We start from the raw sequence: 24,118 nt of genomic DNA, 5'->3' as shown, positions 1-24,118 counted from the left end.
AAATAATCAATTAAATGTTGCAGCTCTACATTTTATGGGGTTCTTAAAATAAGCTGGAAACTTGAACTTTAATGTGTTTTCAAGGTTTGAAAAGTGCTTTTGTAACTCCATTACTTTCATAATAATTATCTTGTTTCAGTCATTGTTTTAAAGTATACTTAAAGGGAAGTGACTCATTTTGAAAACATGAAATATTTTTGTGTTTTTCCTTTAGTTTGTTTAGTAAACAGTGTTTCAGTCTGACCGTGTAAAATGTGAAGGAACCCTGATTTTAGACTTTATAAATAAGTAAAAAAGCAAGACGAGAAAGAAAACACACAACAACTGTGATTGTTTTAAATGTACAAAGTTGCACAGGTCTTTTTATCAGTATTTGAAAAATATTCAACAATGAAAGTTAAATCAAACAGTAAGAATAAGTAATAACAATAATTAATATCAGCAATAACTAGACTTAAAATCAGAACTGTTTAGTTTTTTTTCTTCTTCTTTTTTTTTTTTACTGAAACACCTGAGGGAAGCAAATCAAAAAAGAGAACCCAGAAAAAATAACCACTGAAGTTTAGAAAAAAAAAAGAAGAAAAAAGATCACAAAATAAAGTCAAGACAAGCTCATACAGGGGTCACTCACTTCATCTGTATGTACAGCACATTCGCTCCACAACTGTGCAGGACAGCAGTGATGAAAATAACAGTGGTGAAGGATGAAAACTCGTCTGCGCGGTCGGCTCTCCGTTACAGCCTTTAACATCAGCGTTGGCAGCCGAATGGATTCACATGTAAAGGCAGGGTGAAGCCGAAAAAAAAACTACAACAGAAACAGGAAAACCCATTTGGAGCCGGCTAGCTTTTTTCTTTATGCGTGTATTTCAACCACAGCACTGACAGTACTCCATTTGTAGCTTCGATGTGAAAGGCTGAGAGGACTGAGCAAATCATTGTCCTGGTCACAAAACAACCCAAGCGCACAGTGGAAACACAACCCAACATCATCAGTCTTTTAATAAATGGTCCCTGGATGGATAAGACACTGCCACCGTCCTGACGCCTCCTCACTGGAAAAGATTTCATTCAAGCTCGTTTCAGTAAGAAACATGACATCAACATTAGTTCGGAGGCGGATTCGAGAATCACATTTCATGTTGTTTGTACATTAATCAATATTCATTACAATTCGATCCTTACAGCAAATAATTTTTACTTTCCGTCAAATCTCACCAAAAAACACATTACTGGAGAAAAGAGGGAAATAGAAATGCAAAGAAACCTTTGGTCAAAGAGTGTACTCACAAAGGAAAAAATGCAATGACGAGATATAAGGAAATCATTCATCACTTAAAGATTAACAAAACAACAAAATCAAAGAGCAAAACTCAAGTGGTTTTCTATACGTTTCTCTGTCTTTCTAACAATATGGCCCATAGTTCAACCCTCCTCCCATACATTTGGGTCTGCAAGTTATACTGGTTTCCTCACAGAGGAAAGAAGGAAAGAAAAAGGTGCTCTTTTCATGAAAGTCATGTTTGTCTTGATTGTCCACAAAAAAGAAGTGCCAGCAGGAATTTAGCCCGGCGAAAAGGATATACAATCACAGCGTAAAACGACAACATCCTTTACTGGAAAGGAATTGAGTCCATAACACGCTCCTGAAAAGACTCTGAACCTGCATTGAATTGGTGTTTGCGATATTTGTGTGACTCTGTGTGTGCACATGAACTGTGCAAATGTGTCTGTAACTGTCTCAGTTGTTGTCGGTGGTGTTCAGTCTTATTCGGTGACTGTCTTATCCTGTGTTGCTTCGTCCTGCAGGCAGCTCTTGCGGACGATGGGCAGCGGATGGGCTTCTGTGTTGAAGACCCAGTCCTCCAGTGGGAGAAGGTCGTCGTCAGAGAAGAGCAGGTACAGATACCTGAGCAGACAGGAAACACATCCATTTAATAAAGTCAGAATCAAGGTTCACCTGCTTTCTGTTTCTGAAACATTCGGTGCCATTACATATACATACAAAAAGGTCCTGTGGTCCTTAAGTCCATGTTCAACAAGATTCACACGGGAGGTCAGAAAAAACACGTAGCTGCTGTAAAAAGCCACCAGCAAATGCCTGCCAATTTTTTTTTTGCCAGTATAGACATGAAAAAGGTCTTAAATTACATTCATAATGCTCTTAAAAGGTCTCAAAAGGTCTAAAATGTAACTTTTAACCTGCAGAAACCCTGAAAGGAATACTTTGACATTTTTAAAAATACGCTTATTCACTCTCTTGCAGAGAGTTAGATGAGAAGGTAAATGCTGCTTTCACGTCTGTAAGATAAATAAGGTTTCAGGCAGCTGGTTAGCTTAGCTTAGCTTAGCATAGCATAAAGATTAAAAACAGGGGGAAACAGCCAGAAACTAAGAGATGTACCCAGCCAATCGGGGCAAATGCTAATGGATTGATATAAAATGGATCTGATAAAAAACAATCAGAGGCAATATATATTCTCATATCACGATAACGATTTAATGTTGATGTAGCCAAAATTAACAAAATATAAACTAATACCTTCCTGTGGATGCACATTAGGGATGTTGTAACATTGACAGCAGCAAAGTCTGGTGTTGGAATCATATTCAGGTCAGCAGTCACCAGATAACTTTTGAAGCCTGTGTCTTATCTGAATAGTTCGTGTTGCTCAATCATCCAAGAACGAGTGGAGGTAAAATTGAACACCATCTGTGTCTTCATGATGAGTGTGATTGGAATCACCTCAGTGGAGTCCAGAGAGTGTCCATGTCTCAATCACATCATGAGTGTGCTTCGTGGACAGAAGAGATTATATCCCGAGGTTTAGTATCAGAGCCTAGATTACTTTCTGTTTCTGTGATGGCTTACTCATCCTTTGCCAATTTCTCTGTTACCATGGGGTGACGTGTTGAGGAAATGGGACTTACTTGAGCGTCTCTGAGAGGAAGAAGCTCTGCTGCATGTTATCATGGCTGGCTGTCGTGGTGTAAACGTCCCGGATCCCGGAGAAGCCGGCCTCCACTCTGCAGTGCTGCTCCAGGGCCTGACGACAGACAAAAACATCCAAGAATCAAATATTGTACAAACTGCACAAAGGAAATCACGGGGCATATGAGTAAAAGACTGTAACCTGGCTCTGATTTTGTGCACAGAGAGAAAATCCTTTACTCAACAACACTGTGTCATACGTATGCATTAAGAAAGAGTAAATGATGGAACATGTCGAGCCCTTCAGCCGGCTACACAATTGAGGCCCGAGCAATGCTGAATCTGACAAGGGCTAATGGAGAGTGGCTGAGCTAGCCAAGCGGATTAGCACATTATTACCCCTGCTACAAAGGCCTGGCTTATACGTGCTAATTAACAAAGACCCCGACGTGTTAATGCTTGATGTTCATGAAGAGAAGCGTTGTGCACTGCTTTCAACCTCTGTGACCGATAATTAAAGGCCCGTCAAACTCGTCAGCCTGATCTCTCCACTTCTGTGCGCACTAAATTAATACTAAATCTATCATGCCAGCCCTCTACAGTTTACTACAGCTAATGTCCTGTCTATTGCCACATTAATAACGGTGCTCCCGACATAACCTTCACCACCTACTAGCGGGATTGCCTGATCTACAAGCTAATGTATAGTGCCACGCAATATCAAGGAAGCTGGTTGAGGGTAATTGAGGGTGCTACAGGGGCTTGACATAGTAGGTAAGTACAATTTATAAAAATCAGAGTGCAAGACACGACGAAGAGAGTATAGGGTACAAGATTATACTGCACACTATCTCCCACTTTAATTACTCTTTGTGCCGCACAGGCCTGGATATAAGACAATGTTTTTAATGGGTTTTTTTTCATCTGAAAATATGGTAGTTGTCATACTCCATTACTAGACATGCACATATTCAGAAAAGCAGACTGAATGTAGCAAGCACTGCTCAAAACACTGCATGAAATTAGGCGTCAGTTGCTGAACTAGCCAGTCTCTCTCGAGTGTTTAATAAGCCTTCGGAAAGCTGCCGAAAATTAACAGCGTCACAGAACATTGTGACGGGTACAGTCTGAAAAATGATAACAGCCCGAGAAAATCATTCTGAACGCTTCCAGACCAGCCCCGATTGTTTTTTGGAAAAAGGCTTTGTTAAGATAGGAAACATTCCCTGAGATGCTATTAGCCGAAAGAGAAGACAGTCCTCATCTCTGAAGCCTTTTCAGGCTGCTGAAGTGGTCAGAATGATTTTCTCTGGCTGCTACCACTTTTCTGTTTGAGCTCCTCATTATGATATTATGATACCACTAACTCTCGGCTGCTTGACAGATGATTTGTTCTTCACCGTTTCTGCAGTTAAAGCGACAGGAGAGACTTTTGACTCGTCTCCACTCGTCATGAATTTATGTCTGTCCGGAAATTAAAACACTTCCAAGTTCCCGTAAACCTTCAGAATGTCACCTTTACCCCAGTACAACCCAACAAAAACAAAAAGTAGGTACTGTTGTAAGTATTCTTAATTTATTCATGAGTTTATCATTTCCTGGGTGTATGTTCATTTTCCATCCGATTAAACACTTTCTCAAGTTCACATCGCTGGAGCACAAACACAATCTATAATTTGTACAAAAACACAGATTTACAATTATTTCACTGATTTGGGTGAAATTGGATCTTATTTTATGGAGGAAGTATTTTCTGCATCTCCCTCTGACGTCCTCTGACTCAACTCTCAGGAGCTTCATGATTGACAGTGAGCTTTACTTGCTGCTAACTGTTAGCTTGGTTAGCCATGCAGTTAGCTGTCCTATTAGCTCAGACCTGAGGTTCCAAGAGCCAACAAGAAAACCACCTTGGTACTAGTCTCATCACAATTTCTTTTTAGAAACAACTTTTTTAGAAACATTTATTTTTTAAATGTTTTTTAGCTCAGGCCTCAAACAATTGAGTGCGTATGTGTGGGTCGGTGTGGGTGTGTTAGTTCACTGTCGGTGAGAACAATAAAGTGCAGCTGGTATCAAGACCGCAGAGAATCAGTATTGAAACAGTTTTGAATATTCATATACTACTTGGTACTGTATATCCTCTAGTTGAACTGGCCTCCACTTCCTCAGAGGCTGTGTTTGGTCCCAGTCTGGGACTGCTGGTCTCTCCTAGCCTCAGGTTTTAACAAGAAAAATGTAAATATGCAGAATCAACAGCTCTTTATTAGCCGTTATGTGGAAAACAATCAATCTGAATCTCCTGCAGGGGCTCCCTTAACACTCTTAGTGTTACGTTAAATTGACTGTAAGTGTTCCTGCGACATGCCTTTTCCCAAAAACAGGTGTTGTAGACGCTGGTGTTGTCTCATATTTGGTTTGTTACAGTAAACATGAACACTGTCTTGGTGTGTCTCACCTCGACGGCCTCCCAGCCCCACTCTCTGTATTTGGGGTCGTGGGTCAGTCTCCACATGTACATGTAGCTCTCGATGACTTCCGGCCTCAGGATGTAATATCTGTCGCTCAGCCTGGTCGCCGTGGCTTCACCCCCACCGTCAAATCTGAACGCCTCTGGTCCCAGTTTGGTGGCTGATGGAGACAAAAATAAAGACACGACATTAAACGAAAATCAAACAGCGATTTCCATTCTGGCCTATAGACACGAGGGCAGATCTGCAGTCCAGTTCTAAATTGAAAATCCTCTTCAAAGCACACTGAATGTTTTTCTTCTTTTATTTGCAAGTGAGCAAACATAACATCAAGGTGTACAGAAGAAATTCAATTACTGTTAGTTTCGAAAGAAAAAGGCTTGAGGCACAAGTTAAACAATTAAGACCTCCCCAGCTGTCCAGATGGTCCGTCGGTTTCTTTTTCTCTCTCTGTCTCCTTGTTTTACTTCCATTATATTTCTGCCACATTTCGAGACTACATCACAAAGAGATCCTATTCATGATACAGCACAAAGGAATCTATTCCTGCCGAGGTCAGGACAGGAGCATCGGCATAGCAACATCTTACATTTAGAAAAAAAGCTGTATTGTGTCGTGCAAGACAATGCTGAAATCCCGTTTCTACCTACTGTGCTCCATTTGCTTAGACATTTTCTATTTCTCTGGCTTATCATCTGTCATTTTGGCCAACCACTGGGAAGCCGCTTGGAAAATTGGACTGTGTTGGTGGAAGCGGGTCTCTTTGAGGGCCAGCGAGGGTTTGGAAGTAGCTGCATCTGATACGACCAGACAATCATCTTGAAATAAGAAGTCAGTGTGGCAGACGGCAGGGCCACCTGGTCAGCCAGTATGTTATAGTGTTGACGTGCGAGGCAGAAAGACAGGAAGAAACATGAAAGCAGGAAAGTATTTACTGTTCTACATAAAGCCACAGACTTTACTAAACACATATCACTGTATGAAGTGCTAATGACTGGAAGGAAAGTAGGAAAAAAAAGTGACCATCAGTAATTGTATTGTGGCTGAAACACCATCAGGACAGGATGATACAGTAGACCAGTGGCTTCATGTTAGTTTGTAAGTAATATTTTTGTTTATACCCTAGAAAATCACAAATTTGTCTCCATTTGGGAAGAAAAACAACAAATAAGCAAACAAATACAGGGAACGAACAGGGAAAAGAATGAAAGATGGCATCCCTCCTCCAGGCATAAAATAGGTGTCGTATGTAGAGTCGCAGTGGGAAAATTACAATATGGAGCCTCTAGCTTTTCATGTCGTAAATTTAATCCCAGGAACCTTCCAACAAGCCTTCGTTTGAAATATATCTAAGAGACAGACCTTCACTTTCAATCTGAGTATGTTTCATCATATTTTTGTAAAAGATTTTCAGATGTGCCCCAGTTTTATCCTCGGTTAATTGGTACTCGAGACTCAGTTTCTTGTAACCAAACTAAAGTTAGATTTATTTTACATTGTGGTGGAGTATCATTCTCCAAAACACATTACGAGTATCTGTGACGTCTAACAAACATGTTGAATGCATTTCCTTCCTCTAAAATAAACTGTTTTGCAAATTATTTTACATCCTGCACATCCATTTTTACTAACTTGGGCGCTACTTCTTCTTCTTCTCGGCCTATGTTGCAGTATTTGTTGGCACGTCACTGCCACCTGTAGATCAGTGGAATAGCGTGAAAACATTGGGACACTCATTGCTCAACTAGAGGTCAAAAACTCCACACGGTAACTGCAGCGTTGATCCATTCAGAACAGTTTACACAGAGCCAGCACAAGAACAGAACCGTGCCACACCTGTCACTCCACAGCTCAGTTTCTCCTCTCCAACCAAAGCACTTTTCAGTAGATATGTCCGATCCCTAAACCACTTTTGGGCTCTTTCCACTCTCGATTTTCTGCTTCTTGACTGCCGCTTTGGAAACTAAATAATTCTCTGGGCTGATGATGCTTGTGATGGGAGAGCTAACGCAGGTTCAACAGAGATTAACTGTTCATCAGATGAACAGCACGCCCGTGTCAAACGCACATTTACTTTACCTGCTTTTACACCAGAATATATGTTTGGTCTAAACTTTGTTATCTTTTTACCAACCTGTGCTTATTATCCCTAATTATGCCTGAGTGCATAAGAGGTGTAGAGAAAATTAGATAGAAGATTCATTTAATAAGGACTTTGAAATCCTCAGACAGACATTTAATTAGCTGCAAGGTTGAAATGCAAATTTCCAGAAGCTGCAAAGCGAGACCCGTGAGCAGCTCACAGGTCTCGCTTTGCAGCATAATACTGAATATTACTGAAACTTTTAATAGCGGCACATTTTGACACCAGGGCTGCAAATTTCATATCAAGTTTGAATTAATTGGAGCTAACACAAGTGAAGTAGCCAATCCGAGGTTTTTGCTGCCGGTTGACTTGATTGAACGGGATGCATCCTGCCTGGACTCAGTGTGGTTATTGAGCTATTATGAAACATAATATTTAGGGAAACAACTCTGCCCACGTTTTTTTTGCTTCTTGCCTCAGCAGACGAATATATTTCACCAGTCATACGGTGACGTTAACAGGTCAAATATTTATCTTTTCCCTTTTCTTTTAGCACAAGGAAGCCACATTCCTAAGTGATACTCGACAATAGTAGAAACGCACAAAGCTACGCATTGAAAGTCTTATACAACTTTTTCCCTCCCCCTGCTGCTGGCCTTAAGATCCCAATTTTCCAGCATCAGTGTGTCGCTGCGATGATGGCAGAGATCCAGAGCAGCGGCGGCAGAAGGAGAGTCTTCATGTTATCAGTGTTTAAGACGCAGCAAACCAGCAGCCACTTTACGCACATGCAAGAGCAAATCTCACACACACTCTCTCTCTTTCCTGAAGACAGCTAATCCAAGAGCCGCTAAGCACAACCCATTCCCTTTAATGAGTGAAGAGAAACCTGGTGGATGACTATGAAAGAGAGAAAGCCAGAGAAGCCTTTTGGGCCCTGTAGATCAAAAGTATTCCAAGCACATCAAGAAACCTGTTATGTGATGAGTCACATTAGCTTACTGGGGAAGCGAAGGCGAATGAACACTTGGAGGATGAATCTGTACAGCCCACCCAACAGTGGAGGGGGGCAAAAAAAAGCTTGAAATTAGCAGAGGAGATTATTGTCAGGGCCAAGACAGATGCCAGGAGTAGAGAAGAGATCAAACGGAGGTCTTTCCAGAGAAATGTGGGATTGTTGCTGGCAACCGTTCCTCTCTTTTTTCCTCCTCCTTTTCTCCTGGGTACATCCTCTTTCTAAGAGTGCAATCACATCAGAAGTCTTCTACTCTCCCTGTTTGCCTGTAGCTTTAACACAATGTTTACTCTTATTTTACACCCGTTTTCTCTCCTCCTTTTCTTGTCATTCTTTCTCCAGAATTACATCAAAATGCGATTATAAGTATCGAACATACTCGGCGCCTCCATGTCTGCCGCCTGCAACCATGAGAATAATCGAGAACTTGAATTCGCAGCTGCTGCTTATGAGGCTCGTCGTCTCTCTGTCGAGGTGTAGCCACCGAGAACGATACTCCTTCTAAAGCAGGGCAAATTAAAAAGCCGGAGGCCCTTTTAATTTTCAATATCACTCTCCCAGACTCTCAATTTCCTTACTCTGAATGCCACTATAACCTTTTCTTAACACGACAGATACAGTGTACCGCAACAGCGATGAACTATAAAACTAACTCTTTCTAGGTCTTATAACACACCGACTGTGGCTCAGGACGTGTCCTTCGACAAGATGCTGAACCCCAAATTGATCCCAATGGCTTTTCCATCTGTGTGTGAATGGCGTGGGGCGCTGTAGATAGGAAGCGCTGTATGGCTTCTGATGACATTGTAAGCAACTGTTTTTGAGCAACAAAAGTTGCTGCTGGTGGTCAAGACGTAAACACTGAAAAAGGTGTTTCTGAATATCTTTTTTTATATCGTTTTCTAAAAGCTCTGCTTTTAGTGACCTGTAATACAATTAACGTGTGTAGGGGCGACCAAAACACATAAAAAAAGCTTTGTTTTAAGACATACCTGCGTACTTGGGGACAGGATCTGACCCTTTCAAGGACGCCCCGGTCATATTGATGTCATGTTATTATCACCTGTTACCAATTAACCAGGTGTTTATGAGCATTCATCAACTTTTCCAGTCTTTTGTTGCCCCCGTCTCACTTGTTTGAATGCTGGCATCAAATTCAGAATTAGCATATATTTATAAAAATCAATACAATTAGTGAAACATTAAATAAATTCTCTTTGTACTTTTTGCAGTTGAGTATGTCAAAGAGGATGAAATAAAGCAAAAACTTGCACAAGCAGAGCTGTTTAAATCCCCAGTGATTCAGGGAAGACCACTGCATCGTGGAAACATCTTGACCTTGTTGTTACATCAGATAAAAACCTCCAATCTTCCTCCGTAACCCCTACTCCTAGATTATCTTTTAGTTTGACATGGTACATTTATATCTGAACCAAAACAAGTAGGAGCAGTCTCTAAACCGCTGCCCTTCTGCCCGACATCGAGCCTCCTGAACGCAGCCTCTCTAAGTGAAGCGTCTCTTCAGCATCTCTGACATTTCCACTCACCTGAGCGAGTGTAGCTCTCGTGGCATGTGTGTGTGATCTCGGCAGCCAGGTCCAGGTAGTGTTGCCTCTTCTCCGGCACTCCGTCATCGGCCCCGATGCCGATCATGCCCCCAGAGAAGCAGGCCAGGTGGCCCATCTTGTGATCCAGGATGCCTCCCCTCCACTCAGCCATGTAGGTCAGACCCCCAGGTGACTTCTGTACCAGGTTGGCTTCAATCGCCTGCAGCGAAACACACGGTCAGGAATATTTAAACCTGGTAAAAGTGCTCTCTATTAATTATTGACATACTTTGTGCCACATAAATTTGATGCCTTGGTTGATTAGGAATCTTTCATTAATTTCACATTTACATTTTGGAGTGAGTATTTCCATTTTATGATCCTTTATATTTCTACGCCACTACATTCATTTGACAACATTAGTTTGGAGATTAAGAATATAAATACAAAATATAAATCAACCTTTACCAGCTGCAACATCAGTGATGCCTATATTCTGATGCTAATACTGTGTACATTTACACACAAACTAGACCTTGATATAACTTCTCAAACTAGTTTCAATCTGACAGTAATCATTAATAACATTTATCTTGAGAGTTCAGGCAGAATTGGAGGTTGAATCACCAAATTCCCAGTAGGGGTATCGATAAACCATGTTCTCTATAACAGCCCGTATATGTGGGCAATCTTACCCGTCCAACATGGCTGCTACACCGAAAATGTCTGTATTTATATGCTAAATTATGTATGTGTTGTATAACAGGAAGGAAAACCTCTGAGAGATTCCATCTGTGAAAGAGACGGTCCAGCACAAATGCTTTAATAAATGATCAAAAAATAAAAGATAGAGGTAACAGAGCAAAGAAAAGGGAGATTTCTCTGTATCGACAAAAGACAAAACATCCCAACTTTCTTTTTCAATTCTGCAAACTTAGGTTTTGTGAATTTCTGCCTCTTTGCAGCTGTGTCTCTTGTCAGCATTTATGTTTTATAAGACAGAATATAGAAGGACATCTCATGAGATCGTTTCCAAATGACTCATCATTCTCTCTCTCTTTTACAGATTTGATTTTTTTTTTCCTCATTTCCCTCTCGCCTGGCTTGCTGCGCATTTTGCATCTGAATTCAGGTTTGTGTCATTCAGCAGCAGCAGCAGCAGCAGCAGCAGCAGCAGCAGCAGCAGCAACACCCCCCATAGTGCTGATAATTAAAAGTGTAAACTCCCTCTTGAATCTCAAGTCCAATCATTCATTAATTCCTGTCTTTTTTAAACAGCTCTTCCAAGACGAGCCTAGAAAAAGGAAAGATGAGGAAATGAAGACATCTGCTTTCAGATTTGTGTGATGAACATCATGTTAGTGGTGTACCAGCTCTCCTACAACTGTTATATAATGTACGAGAAGCCTTTCATGCTAAATAAGATTTGATAAAGATGCAACCTGCTGCAACCGGGGACAAAACACAGTAATGTGTATAATATGAAAGCTTATAAATACAGTGCTCTCAGAAAAATTCAGGAATTCTTGAGGGCTGAGTCTGATGATTTTCCCACTAATTAGCTGTTGTTAGCAGTAATCATGGCATAGGATAATTGGAAAATGTTCTTTCATTCAACACTGTTTTAATTAGTAATCTACTTTTATTTGAATGCCAAAGATAATGAGTCGTGCTGCCGCTTCACCTTAGATCTCTGTAGAAACATACAGTCTATAACTTAATCTGATAGTACGGGGGTCCTTCGCCATTTAAATACCAAGTCACAGGGGAGGAGAAGAGTCTGTAATTAGTAGTTATGCCTCTGGCTTGACCCTCTGATGAGAACTGAGGAACTCTCAATGGCAATCTGGAGTTATTGTCTGCGATACTGTAATTGCAGCCAGAGGAAATGTGCTTTACTATGAACTTATCTCCATTAAAGAGGAAAACAGACGACTTCGGGATGATTTTTATGCATGTGTGTACTGTGCAGCGGGGTTCATGTGCACAGAATGTATTTTACATTACATTACGCAGTGCCAGGAGACTTCCCTTTTTGATGTTATCTTCCTTTCTTTCTCCTGCAACCGCCCCATCTGTCACAAAAAATACTACTGTATATAATCATTGTGCAGTTTAGTGCTCTGAATAAGAGAAATCCATTATAGCGCTACGCCCACTTCTGATAGGAGCCACTGAATCTTTAATAGAAGAGAGAAACATCCATGTGTTAGTGCTGCAGCTGATGATTATTTTCATCGTTGATTTCATCTGTACACAACACATATGTTGGTCAGTGTTTCCCCAAAGCCCAAGATGACGTCCTTAAATGTATTCATTCGTCCACAACCCAAAGATATTCAGTGTCATAGAGGAGTGAAAAAAAAAACAAAAAACAGAAAAATTCACTTTTTAGAAGCTAGAATCAGATCATTTTTATAGTTTTTCTTTTAAAAAATGACTCAAACCGACTAATTGTTTATTAAAATAGTACGCAACTAATTGATTAATTTATTTTGATTCGATTTCTACTGGGTTAGGGATGTTTCAGTTACATTTTTGCTTGGATATGAAGGAGATTCTGAGAGAACTAATGCTGTAAATTGTACAAGGAACCCTCTAACTGTGTGCGTCACTAAAACATATTTATGTTAACAATAAGCAGTGAATTAAATGGATCGATTTTTGTTTTAAATCTGCCTGTGGAAAGAAGTTAGTGGGATATTATGATTTTTTAGAATGCTGTAATCAAACAACAATAAAAAGTAATGACAGATGTAGACCTATGCATTTCAACAAAAGGAAAATAAAAATAAATAATTAAGTAGCTCTCCTGTTTTAAACAACCTTTAAAGCACTTGATAATGATTTCAAGGCGTACCTGAATGCACCGTGAAGTCTGTGCCCCTGTGCCATGTGCCTTAATATAAACATTTGCTTGCCACTGTGGCAGAAACCTTTAAAGATTTACTCACTAAATGGACAATCATTTGTGGATCGTTTGATATTAAGATCAATTTGTGTTGGAAATTGATTTTTTTTTTAAACCCAGCACTAAATATTATTACGTTGGACATTGCTTTAAAACTTCCAACACAGCACAAGTCTGAATTTAACATAAATGTCACATGACAGACAGATTAAATGCATGTTGTTATTATTTTTCCCCTCTGTGTGAGCCAAAAATCACAGCAGACTGTCTATATTTTCAATTTTCACTTTTGGCACACCTGTTGCATGCAGCAGGTGAGCAAACAGGAATTAGACAAGTTCCCAACCTCTACACTTGTGCTCTGTCGAAAGCAGAATTCACTTTCTAATTGCATCACAAGATAAAATTAATGAGACATTGTACTTGAAGATTCACTGTGAGAGAAGTGGAAGACCCTCATTCCTCAAATCCTTCTGTCAAGCTCAGAATGGTCATTAATAAAGGCTTCAACTGCAACTATTAATTTTTAAAAATGCTGCCTGTGTGAGGACAGAAAACTCTTCTATTATTCCTTGTTATCTTTTTCTTTTTAATTCAAAGCTCCCTCTCGCACGCCAGGTGCCAAATATCACCCGAACATCGTGACTCTTTCCATAAAAGCCAATAAGGCCATGAGGAATATGTATGTAACTGACACCTACGTCTAAATAACACAAAATGAATGAGGTGTTTCATGTGTTTCATCCTCCCCTCAGTCTTCAACTGTCCCCTTGCCTGTCTTTTATTTGTCTTGGGTGTAAAACACTTTGATTACTTTGCTTGATCAAAGCCATACATGCAAATTACTGCAATTATTATCGCTTTATCTACCAGAGAGGACCCCTCGCTCTGTGAGAAACACAAGACTGAAATCTCCATACCTCCAGCGCGCTGTAGTACATCTTCTTTGCATCGTCGTCTGTCTTGTCTGACATCAGGAAAGATTTGATCAGATACTCGTAGAAACTGTCCCCGAGGCCACCGATGGAAACATGATCTAAGACGGAGAACAAGGAGGATAACATTCAGCAGGGTCACACACACACACACACAGGTCTTTATTCAGACAGAGTCTCTGCAGGTCTTCAAAAGCCAACAAACTCAGATTCTTCAATATTTTTTAACATATAACCAAGTTCACATTTACAAATAATACGCTACAAACACTAAAAGGACACAATAAGGACACGAACATGGGTGTCTGCATCAGAGTTTCCAAAAATCTCTGTTTCTGCCCGTCCAGACGTGCTGACGACAGAGTTTGTGAATAAATTCATCCCCGAGGGAGTTTTTCAAAAGGTCAGCTGTTCAGTGACCTGAAATGCTGTTTACGAGTGTACACGAGGCCAAAACACATGGAAAAAGCTTGTTATGAACAAATACCCGTGTCAGGGTGAAGAGGGCCCTTAAAAAAAAAAAGAAATCGTGATATTAATATGCCAAAGTTTTAAACATTTTTTGCGCCTGCTCTCGGCATGAATGTTAGTCATAAAATAGTGTAGTATCCAATCTGAGGCTGTTAGGAGTGTGTCAGTCAGAGCAGGAGGCTGCTGAGTTTCAGTCGGCACCATCAGATCTGCAGCGAACACTGCACACATTTCATTAGTATATTATTTTATTCTTGTTTTTGGTTTGTTTCATTTTTATTTGCTTTCTGAATCTTGAACTGCTGTAACAAGTGAATTTCCCCACTGCAAGATCGATAAAGTTTTATCTTGTGTAAACACTGTCATGACCGCGACCCACAGTAGCTAGAAAGCTCATAGACTAAGAACAAGTGAGTGTCCATGTAAGAGAGAACTTAAATTAACCTAAAATAAATTATAATTTTCAGTTGGTTTTGCAGCTTAACTTCCCTTCTGGTGTTCTATCAAACTTTTCTCACTTTAGATGGTATGATTGCAAAATTGTGGGATTTAAAGGTCTAAAAAAGTCTTAATTTTAACATGGTGAGCAGAAATGTTGTTCCTGAATGTCTGATTTGCTGGAATCACAGCGTCTTGTGGTCGAACATTCAGATTATAACTCCACTCTATTGTCTAAATTGTGTTATTCTTTCTTGGCTTTTTCCGGGCAGTTGGTGGCGTGCATGATCATGTACTGTGAACCCACACACTCTCCGTTTAGTTGAGTTCAAACCTAAATTATGTAACACACTTCAAGCTTGTGTGAGTGTAAATTGAAACAAGTGGCTGTTGATTTTCCTCCCGCCCGCTCCTAAGTCGACATTCAAATTCATAAAGATGAATATGATATTGCGGTGTGGGCGTGCGTGAGGCTAAATCTATCCACTCATGCTCATTGCATGCGCGCACACCTTTGCAGACTCCCCCGCGAGGTTATCGCGGTGCTGTGTGTGTTTGTCCTTGACACTGACAGTGGAGGGAGGGCTGTGAAGCCAAGATTTCTTCTTCCTTTGTTGGAATAAATATATACAATTTTGCTTCTCTTTATGCTCACCCACAACAATTAGCCTCTGTAATCATCCACATTACAACCTTTTCAAACCCAGCATCGTCATATCCCACGATTTTTTATTCCACCTCCTTTCAGGTAAATCGGAAAGATCCAATTTCCCGAGGTAATTGAATTCATTATCACTTTAATAACCCAGAGCAACGGGAGTCATATAGCCACTGCTATGAGCCTGATATTAAAAATGAAAGGAAATAGACGGATGGCTGGGTGACACAGACGAGCAGCTAAAGGAGCTTTGACACGTGAGGTGACTCAAGGTCTGTCAGAGGTGTCAAAGCTAAAAGAAGCAGTCAGAAATAGGGAATGAAAATGAGAAATGACATTTTACGAACTCTTGCACTGTAATCTTGACCCACATTGAGAAAATGCAATTACTGTAATACTTAGTGGATAACAAGGATGACCTTCCCAGGGCTGCTCAGAGATGGATATGTTACCGAGCTCACATTTCAACCTTATGTTTTAGGAGAGCCATTGACCTTGTCCTTCACGACAAATTAAACTGCTCCACACATTTCTCTATGACCCAAATATACCCATAATCCTACAATAATTTCACAGATGATAAAGCAGAATAAGGCAGTACTTACGTTGGACCCAGTTGCCGCTGACTGGACTGAGGAAGTTGGGGTACAGGCCGTGGGGTTTTTCAATCTTGTTCAGCAGTTTTCGGATGTTCATCACCTGCGAAAGACACCAGACAATAAGATAAGATCATCGGGATACTTCAGTAAGGTAGTAGTGAGTTGTTCTGCGAGGTAGAACTGGAAATGTGATCTATATATGTATATCGCACCTTCTCTGTGTAGATGGGATTCGCAGAGAGCTCCGACAGATGGACGAATTCGAGGTGAAGGGTCCCGAACTCAGCCAGGATGCTGCTCCCGGCTGAGGCCCAGCCCCAGCTCCAACTGGTGCCACTGCAACAGAGACAACATCCAGACAGGTAGACTAAGTATCATGGATGTTACACGTATGCAGTAGGAAAAGTAAATCACAAAAGTGGCAGAGCATAACATTACAGGACTAGAGACATTTGAAGATGTGTGTCTCTTCACATTGTTGGTGTAACTAAGCCAGTGTTTGTCTCCACGCTGTCAACTAATAAGCAGAAGTATATTCACATAAATATAACAACCAAGCTCATTAACTCTCATTAGACTGTATGCGCGTCCTTGTTATGGGCAGTGGGTAGTTCATGCTTTCAAGTATAAAACACACTTATCACATTTACTATTGTTTTGTTTATTACTGACAAATGCAACAGTTACCTCTTGATAGCCAACTATGTTTACTCATTAAAACTGGAGTCCACTAATGTCAAGTTAAAACAAACAATCCACCGGGCTGCCGCTGTAAAGCTGAAAATCTAACGAGTAGAGTATAAAGTTTAAATGTTAGACATACATTAACTGAAATTGGATCAGCCAGTCAGTACCATATATCAGTTCTTTCAGTTCTTCCACTCAGAAACATCCTCTCTGTCAGTTATAACACAAAACAGCATCACATTCAGAGCTGCAGCTGAACATAGTTGTAGAAAGTTTTTGACTCCGAGTGGCTGGTGGGCCTCTTGGCCTTCTGTACCTAGACTGTGCTTTTATGCTTCACAACAGACAGATTGGGTCCTACTTTTTATTGCCTTCTCATAGGGAAATCAATAACCATCCTCTGTACGTCTCCAGAGATCTGTACAATACATGCCACCCAGAGCATACTGATCTATTCGAACATTTAGCTGTTGTCATCTGCGGTTTCTGGAGTTGGAGCGTGACTCATCCTCCTAAACTCGCTCTTCCTTAACTTTGAAGCAGTAGTTTGATTAATAAATCAGCAACAGTTTTGATGATGGATTAATCATTTAATACATTTTTTTTAAGCAGAGATTCTAACATTCAATGGCTCCAGCTTCTGAAATATGAAGATTTAGGTCTTTTCTTTTGTTATGTGAAAGTAAATCTTTTTGGACAGTTGGGCTGTGAGAACTATTGACGGGCATTTTTCAGTATTTTCTGATTTTTCATAGATCAAAAAGTTTATCATGAAAATAATCTTTACTTTTACGTGCTGGATGAAACATCTGTGTTTGTATTCTGGCATTTTTTCACACTTCCATGTTACGTCTCTGGGTGAAAGATGTTTTCATCCGATCAATTAAAATATACTGAGTTATATTAAATATTTAAAGTTAACTTGACAGTTGAAATTAGGTGGCGTACTGTTTGTAATTACAACATTTCAGGCTAATTAGACGTGTGTGCTAAAAATAAACTCATCAGGTCTGTGAAATCAGCTCTACCACCGTCATGAAGTATGTTTATTTTAGCCGGCTGTGATTGATGTTTGTGTAGATCTTCATTAACCTCAACCCAAAACTCTCCATCGCAGCCAAATTATGTGCATTAACGGTGCGATGACAGCTTTAAAAAGATAACTAGGAACTCTGAAGGTCAGAAACAAATGACAGCCTTCAGTTTTATTTCATCAAAGCAGTGTGGGTAATATTCTGCAAATGTGATTCTCAGTAGATGTGCGGTCTCAGAGACGGTGCACTAATGTCAGGCTTATGATTACTAGAAGCAGAATGTACTACTACAATGACTTTACATATCCTTTAATAGATGCTGGAGAAGATAAGACATCCGGTAACGAATTGAACTGAATTTGTAAGAAGGGTAGAAAATGGACTGAGAGAGGTGGCTGGTGCAGGAATCAAACGCTGATGAATGCATCCATTAAAAGTTTTTGGGGGCTACATCATTAGAAGCTCTGACTGGAGTCACATCTAAGAAGAATCAATCTTGAGAAATCAAAGCGGAGGTGCAGCGCCGTGTTTGGAGGGGCAGGTGTCTACGTCACAACACCGGCACTCAACCATTAATCTTTTCCCCCCCTTTAACAAACACAGCCTCACACTCTGTCACAGCCAGCGGAAATATAATCAGCTCTGGAGAGAAAAAAGTCAATATGACATGTCACGCATAATGTGTTGAGGAAATTGGGAGTTTTTGTGGAATTTAACAAAAAATAACTTTTTGAGTTGACTAGGAACACATAATTGATTGACAATCTGGACCACGCTCAGCATTTTGAAGGGATGTTGACCTTAGGAAACTTGACCTTAATTACATTTTTTTGTTTAGTTTCCGCCTGCGTGCATCATCACATCAACTGCCACTCCAGATTAAACCACTCGCTCAGGATTATATAACTCTGCCCTTTAGGTTTGACTCCCCTCTTTTTCTTCCAAATTATTTCAGGCAGAAAAAAGGGAGAACTAACGTAACTTTAATACAGACTTTTCAACTTCATAATTATTATGCAGACTAACAGACTGTTATACTATACTACTAAACCTGAGTACAATCCTATGTTAATAAACAAGGAAGGATGAACTGCCAGCTTGTGGATGTGCTATAGATTTGAGTCAAAACAAAGATCTAATGTGTTTTTTTCATTACTTGTTAGATATTATTCCTATGGAAGCCCTGAGGGGCAAGTGAGGAAATATTTTTTTTCTGGTGATCCATTTTAATGTGATCTGAATTGTTTTCTCTCCTGAAGTTTTCAACTTGAGAACTGGTGAAAAAGAAGTTTTGCCAAGGTAATCTTTCTGTCAATCAACCTTTAACTCAATTTTCAAATGCCTTCTTTTATCTAAGCAACAGTCCAAACACCAAATATTCAGACTACTGTCCTAAAAGAAAGAAATACCAGGAAATGATCATAATTGAAGCAGGAGCAAGAAACCATTTGCCAGTATTGCTGGAAAAAACTACTGAGTTGATGATTGCAACCAACTGAATACCCCTCGCCTAACTCTCCACTACGGTGGCTGCTAAAAATGCGAAAGCTCCGATCTGGAGCCAGTGTTCGATTTGTCCACTCTGGGCTACTGTAGAAACAGCAGACTCTGTAGAAGAGGGGAGAATAAAGCTCATTCCAAGGTAACACACACAAAGATTCTCAGTTTCACTAATGAAAACATAATTATGATGATTAAACTCCATTACTGCCCCAAAATCCCTCTAAATCCTACATAATGGACCTTTAAATGATTAATTTCTGTCTGCCAAATAATTGCTTTGTAAATGAATCATTTCAGCACATACGAAAGAAAAACTTCTTTCACCTGGTTCCATCTGGTGTTCTGTACCGGAGTTAGCTTGGAGCTAAATTTCTTCGACATAACATGCGCACAATATTACATAATACTAATCATACAGGAAAAGACTCAAGTCGTACACAACAGTACATCAATTACAGCATATCAGAAAATACATCCCACACTGTCAGAGCCACAGGCTGTGCAGCAGAACTGAACTCCCCAGCGAGAGCTCACTGCCTGTTCACTTTCTGTTACACATTGCATATGTTCTCTCCTAAAGTGACGTGTGTGTGTGCGCGAGTGTGTGTGCGCAAAGTGTGGATATGCTTGTTTGTGTGGCCAGACTACAGGCAGCCTGGCTCTTCCTGCCCATCTGTACCACAGACCCATGTTGGTGATGTAGCAGGAATTAACTGTAGAATAAGGTAATTAAATCTGCCAGCAGCTGTCCAGCTTGGCACGTGGGTTAATTGGTAGCAGGTGGATGACAGAGGTGCCAGGAAGTTTCTTATAAGATTAGGAAATGAGAGGAAGAGGCGGGTACACTGCAGGATTACCAAAATGTTTTTAAAAAAAGGACATAAAAGGAGTTTGACGATCAAATTTGTCTAAATAAGTTAAATCATGGCTGTATGAGAATAACATTTTAGATCCAGTCTCCAGTCATCGAGCTGAATCATGATCTGAAGTGTATTCCCTGTTCATGCCTTGTACTGTGTGTTAATAAGGTAAAACAGAGGTAAAGTCGGGCTTCAGGCTGTGATAATTTGACCGTCGCAGTCAGTGATACACTGCCGTTATCAGTATTCATCAGATTGTCAGATGTTTTTTTTTCCCCGTAATGTTTTCCGACTACTAACTATTTCAGTCTCACTATAAATGTGTTGAATCCAAAAAAAAGAAGAGGCACGTTTGTTATCCCCACTCCTACTTAAAAAAAGATCAAATCCAAACAGGCGACTTGAAATTCATGGTGAAATCGCTCTGAAAATGTAAATAGCTTGAAGTTGTGTTGCATGACCGTGGCATTAACAAGATCGTGTCAATAAAGATTCTTAGATTAGAAAGGTAATGGTTTGGAACAGATTAAAAATTAACACAACTCATTTGAAAACATGCAAATATTATTCAGACGGTGACTGTTTGTGAACACAGATTAATTCTTATCCAAATGTCATCGTGATTGTAAAGCTCAGCCTGCAGCTGCTCCATTGTCAATAAACGGAGACTGTGGAGCCGTTTGTTTAGACAACTTTCTTTTCTTCAACACGACATGTCTGCAAATACACGCAGGCCTGAATATTCTTACAATATAAATCATCCAGATTTGGATTTACCTTCTTCTTTCGGGCTTCTGTCGAACATGTGTGAGTTTATTTTTATGTGCAAACAGAAAGTGAACTGAAAGTTAAAATTCAGTGTTGCATTTTAGCTGGATTAGCATATTTTCTGTTTGTCGGCTCATGTTTTTGAATCGACCTCTCTGTCTGTGCCTCGAAGTGGGGTGTGCGCTGATTAATTCAAGCCAGCGTGATAACCTGATATCTTCTTTTATCTTAGATGGAGGACAGCTGGAGGTGAAGGCTGGCGCAGAGACTCACCTCCCCAGGTTGATGACTCCTCGGGGGATTCCTGTTGGCGTGTTGAAGGCAGGCAGCAGCTTCTCTCCCAGCTCCAACACTTTACTCTTGAACACCTGGAAAAAAAACAAGAAGGCGACTTGGTTAGTCGACACATACAACATGTGTATTACCAAGAGAAAAACTGCTCGTCATCTCATCCTCAATGCACAGTTTATAATTTCTGCCACTAGGGGGGCAGAGCCAGACCTTCTGGATGAATAACACCCAGAGTCTCAGTGGATTCTGCTCTGATTTGGAGCAGTTTATTGACGGGAGGAGAGCTCAGAGATTACTTATTAGCTTTTGGGATTAAAAAGTGGATTTATCTTCACTCCTGTTTATCAACCTGACTGCAGCAGCGATCCGTGGATTGTTGAATGTTGTACTCTAATGTTGGACAAAAAGGAGAGAAAGAACTGGAGTCACCGGTGAGTGCTGAGGTCAGTGGGAGTTTACAGCTAATTTACAGTAAAGTATCCAGCTGTTTGGAGGGAATAAACATGCGAGTAATGCGAATAAACACAACACTCTCACAGTTAATCTCACACAAGTAACACCGGGCACAAATGTTCATAGAGGAGGTAACGCATTAAAGTTGTATTTACTTTACATTTAGTCTCGTTCACCAACTTCCTCCCTCACTCTCTGACTCTCTCCCAGAACTTATAACAACTGCCGATCAAATGAAACGCCCGGTTACGCTAAAGAAAATTACAGTTACAATTACATCCTCTGGGCTTAAACACTGTTGGAAAGATGTGGGATAATGTAAGTAAACAACTCAACAAGATATGTCACAAAGTTTCTAGTTTCTAGTTGTTTCTAGATAATTTAATGCAGAAGTCTTACATTTTGTATCGTTAAAATGATCACTGTCACAGGCCTGCACACATTTCCCCTTCTGCTTCTCCTCTAAAGCTAACTATGTGAAACATAAGGCCCGCTACAACAGAACTCCAGCAGGATTAAAAGCAACCTCATCGATGTAATCTAAAGCAGTCCATTTAAAACCGCACTTCCTCTCCATCTCTCCCGGCCAGACTCTCTGTGGCTAAGTTAAGGTATCATTTTATGAGCTGGATTATCAGTCACCAAATCTCCATTAGCCAGTGGGAAAAATGTTTCAAATGAGACATAAAATGAAAAGTATGATATTGAAATCCTTACAAAGAGAGAGGGAACAAAAAGGGATGAGGCAGCAGAGCAGAGGTGAGAGGAAGAAGGGGGAGATTCATACAAAGATACAGAAAGCCAGTCTGGACAAAGACGAGGCACAGTCTGAGAGAGATTGTGAGCGTGGCAGCGGTGCAGAGCAGTGACTCAGCAGAAACATGGAGGAAGATGGAGAGGGAAAGAAATTGCAGTCGGACTGCTGGAATATACTCGCCTTCATTATTATTGTTTCTATCAATATAAAGTAACCCTTGTAGTCTGAAAATAATGACTTAAAAGCAAAGTGAACAAGTATTACTGTGTATTCACTATTAGAATATTGTTTTTCTCTCATTGTTTTGTACCTTTCAACACACCTAATGTATGCACACGTCTCACAGACTTTCTATACATTATGTACACAGACTGTTTCCAACCCATGAGCCTTTGCATGAAACACTCCGACATGTTATTGGAGTTCAGAGCGAATCCCGTGAGACATCACAGCTTCACAAACACACACTATATCACAGACTCTCTCGCTGTCGAGAATACGAGTTACAAATTGGCGCAAAATAAATAAGTTATTACAAAGAGGACTGAATGAACAAGAGGACCAGTTATTGAATTGACGACTGTAATCACCAGAAATTGCAAAAGGGCTTTAAATAGTATTTGATTCAGGCTGGTTAATAAAATATTCTCACAGATGCTGTCTGAAGATGTTGTCTGCTGTATATGCTGAATGCACGACCCACAAATAAGGCATTAAGTCAGACAAGAGCCTGTGTTACAACAATAAATATTCAAAAACAATCAATGTCTGGTCAGACATCTTTACTTATTATTCATCAGAAAGCCCAGCTAGTCTGGTTCAGGTCTGTGTGGGTGTGTCTTCAGGGAAAAATAAGTCTGCTGATACATTTTTATTATAAACTAAATGATTTGATAAACTCACTTTTTGTCCCGTGTTGTTGTTGTTATTTTGCGACTAAGAAAACAGAAACAATCCAGTTGTCTTTTCAACAGCAGCGCCAACAATAAAGGGAATGGGATGTCGTGAGGTCCCAGTGACCTTCTACCTATAACTGCCAAAATCAGATCAGTTCATTCTTGAGTCCCTGTGGATATTTGTGCCAAATCTGGAGAAATTCCCTCAAAGCGTTACAGGTATTGAGTTCACAACAACTCAAACATAATACCTCCAGCCACAGATATTGCCGGCACAGAGACGTAAGAATCTCTCAACTGAAATGACCAAAATGTTTTGATTGCAGGTTGACGAAAACTTTGAACTTTAAAGTCAGTAAAAAAAATATTAGCTTTAAGGTATCAGTCATGAGAGTACTTGGCTCTGCGTTCTTTCAAAAAGTTGTGGACCGGGCCGAGGGACGCGTGTCACACACACACACACACATACTTGTTAATTCTGGCAGAATAATTCAAACAGTCTCTGCTGAATGTGTGTTTGTGTATGTGCTGCAGTCCCTCTCCAGTCCCCTGGCTCTCTGTTTTATCAAAGAGAGCACTAATGACCCCCCCGCCTGGTCCCATCTCTCCTCATCGGTCCTTTCTACCACCACCAGAGGCCCACAGGCACACACACACGCACACACAGACACACACACATTCAAAGCAGACGGCCACTTTGTTCAAAACAAGCACGCACATACAGCACACACACACTTGCTCTCATGTATGTTGCGCTTACATCGTTTATGAATTTCACACCGAAACATGCTTTTTTGATATGTGATCAT

General features: G+C 40.3%; 1 protein-coding gene across 2 annotated transcripts in view; it reads right to left on the bottom strand.

Annotated features, from left to right (window-relative positions):
- Window positions 1–330: 330 nt before the first annotated feature.
- LOC311260554 (mannosyl-oligosaccharide 1,2-alpha-mannosidase IA) overlaps window positions 331–24,118 on the bottom strand; it is a 213,696-nt gene continuing 189,908 nt past the window's right edge. The window contains exons 5-12 of one of the 2 annotated variants that reach the window (XM_084358540.1): window positions 21,187–21,280; window positions 16,273–16,400; window positions 16,067–16,160; window positions 13,880–13,995; window positions 10,049–10,268; window positions 5,388–5,560; window positions 2,932–3,047; window positions 331–1,909 (exon numbers count right to left, since the gene is read on the bottom strand). In XM_084358540.1, the coding sequence (XP_084214666.1) occupies window positions 1,768–1,909; window positions 2,932–3,047; window positions 5,388–5,560; window positions 10,049–10,268; window positions 13,880–13,995; window positions 16,067–16,160; window positions 16,273–16,400; window positions 21,187–21,280 (1,083 nt within the window). In that variant the 3' untranslated portion in view covers window positions 331–1,767. Of the gene's footprint in view, window positions 1,910–2,931; window positions 3,048–5,387; window positions 5,561–10,048; window positions 10,269–13,879; window positions 13,996–16,066; window positions 16,161–16,272; window positions 16,401–21,185; window positions 21,281–24,118 lie in introns of both variants that reach the window. The other variant, XM_084358541.1, reaches the window with a different exon arrangement.

Source organism: Pagrus pagrus (genome assembly GCF_965226575.1).
Source record: "Pagrus pagrus genome assembly, chromosome: 7".
Lineage (NCBI taxonomy): Eukaryota > Metazoa > Chordata > Actinopteri > Spariformes > Sparidae > Pagrus > Pagrus pagrus.
The sequence above is the reverse complement of the archived record's forward strand: the minus strand, read 5'-3'. Positions and strand labels throughout refer to the sequence as shown.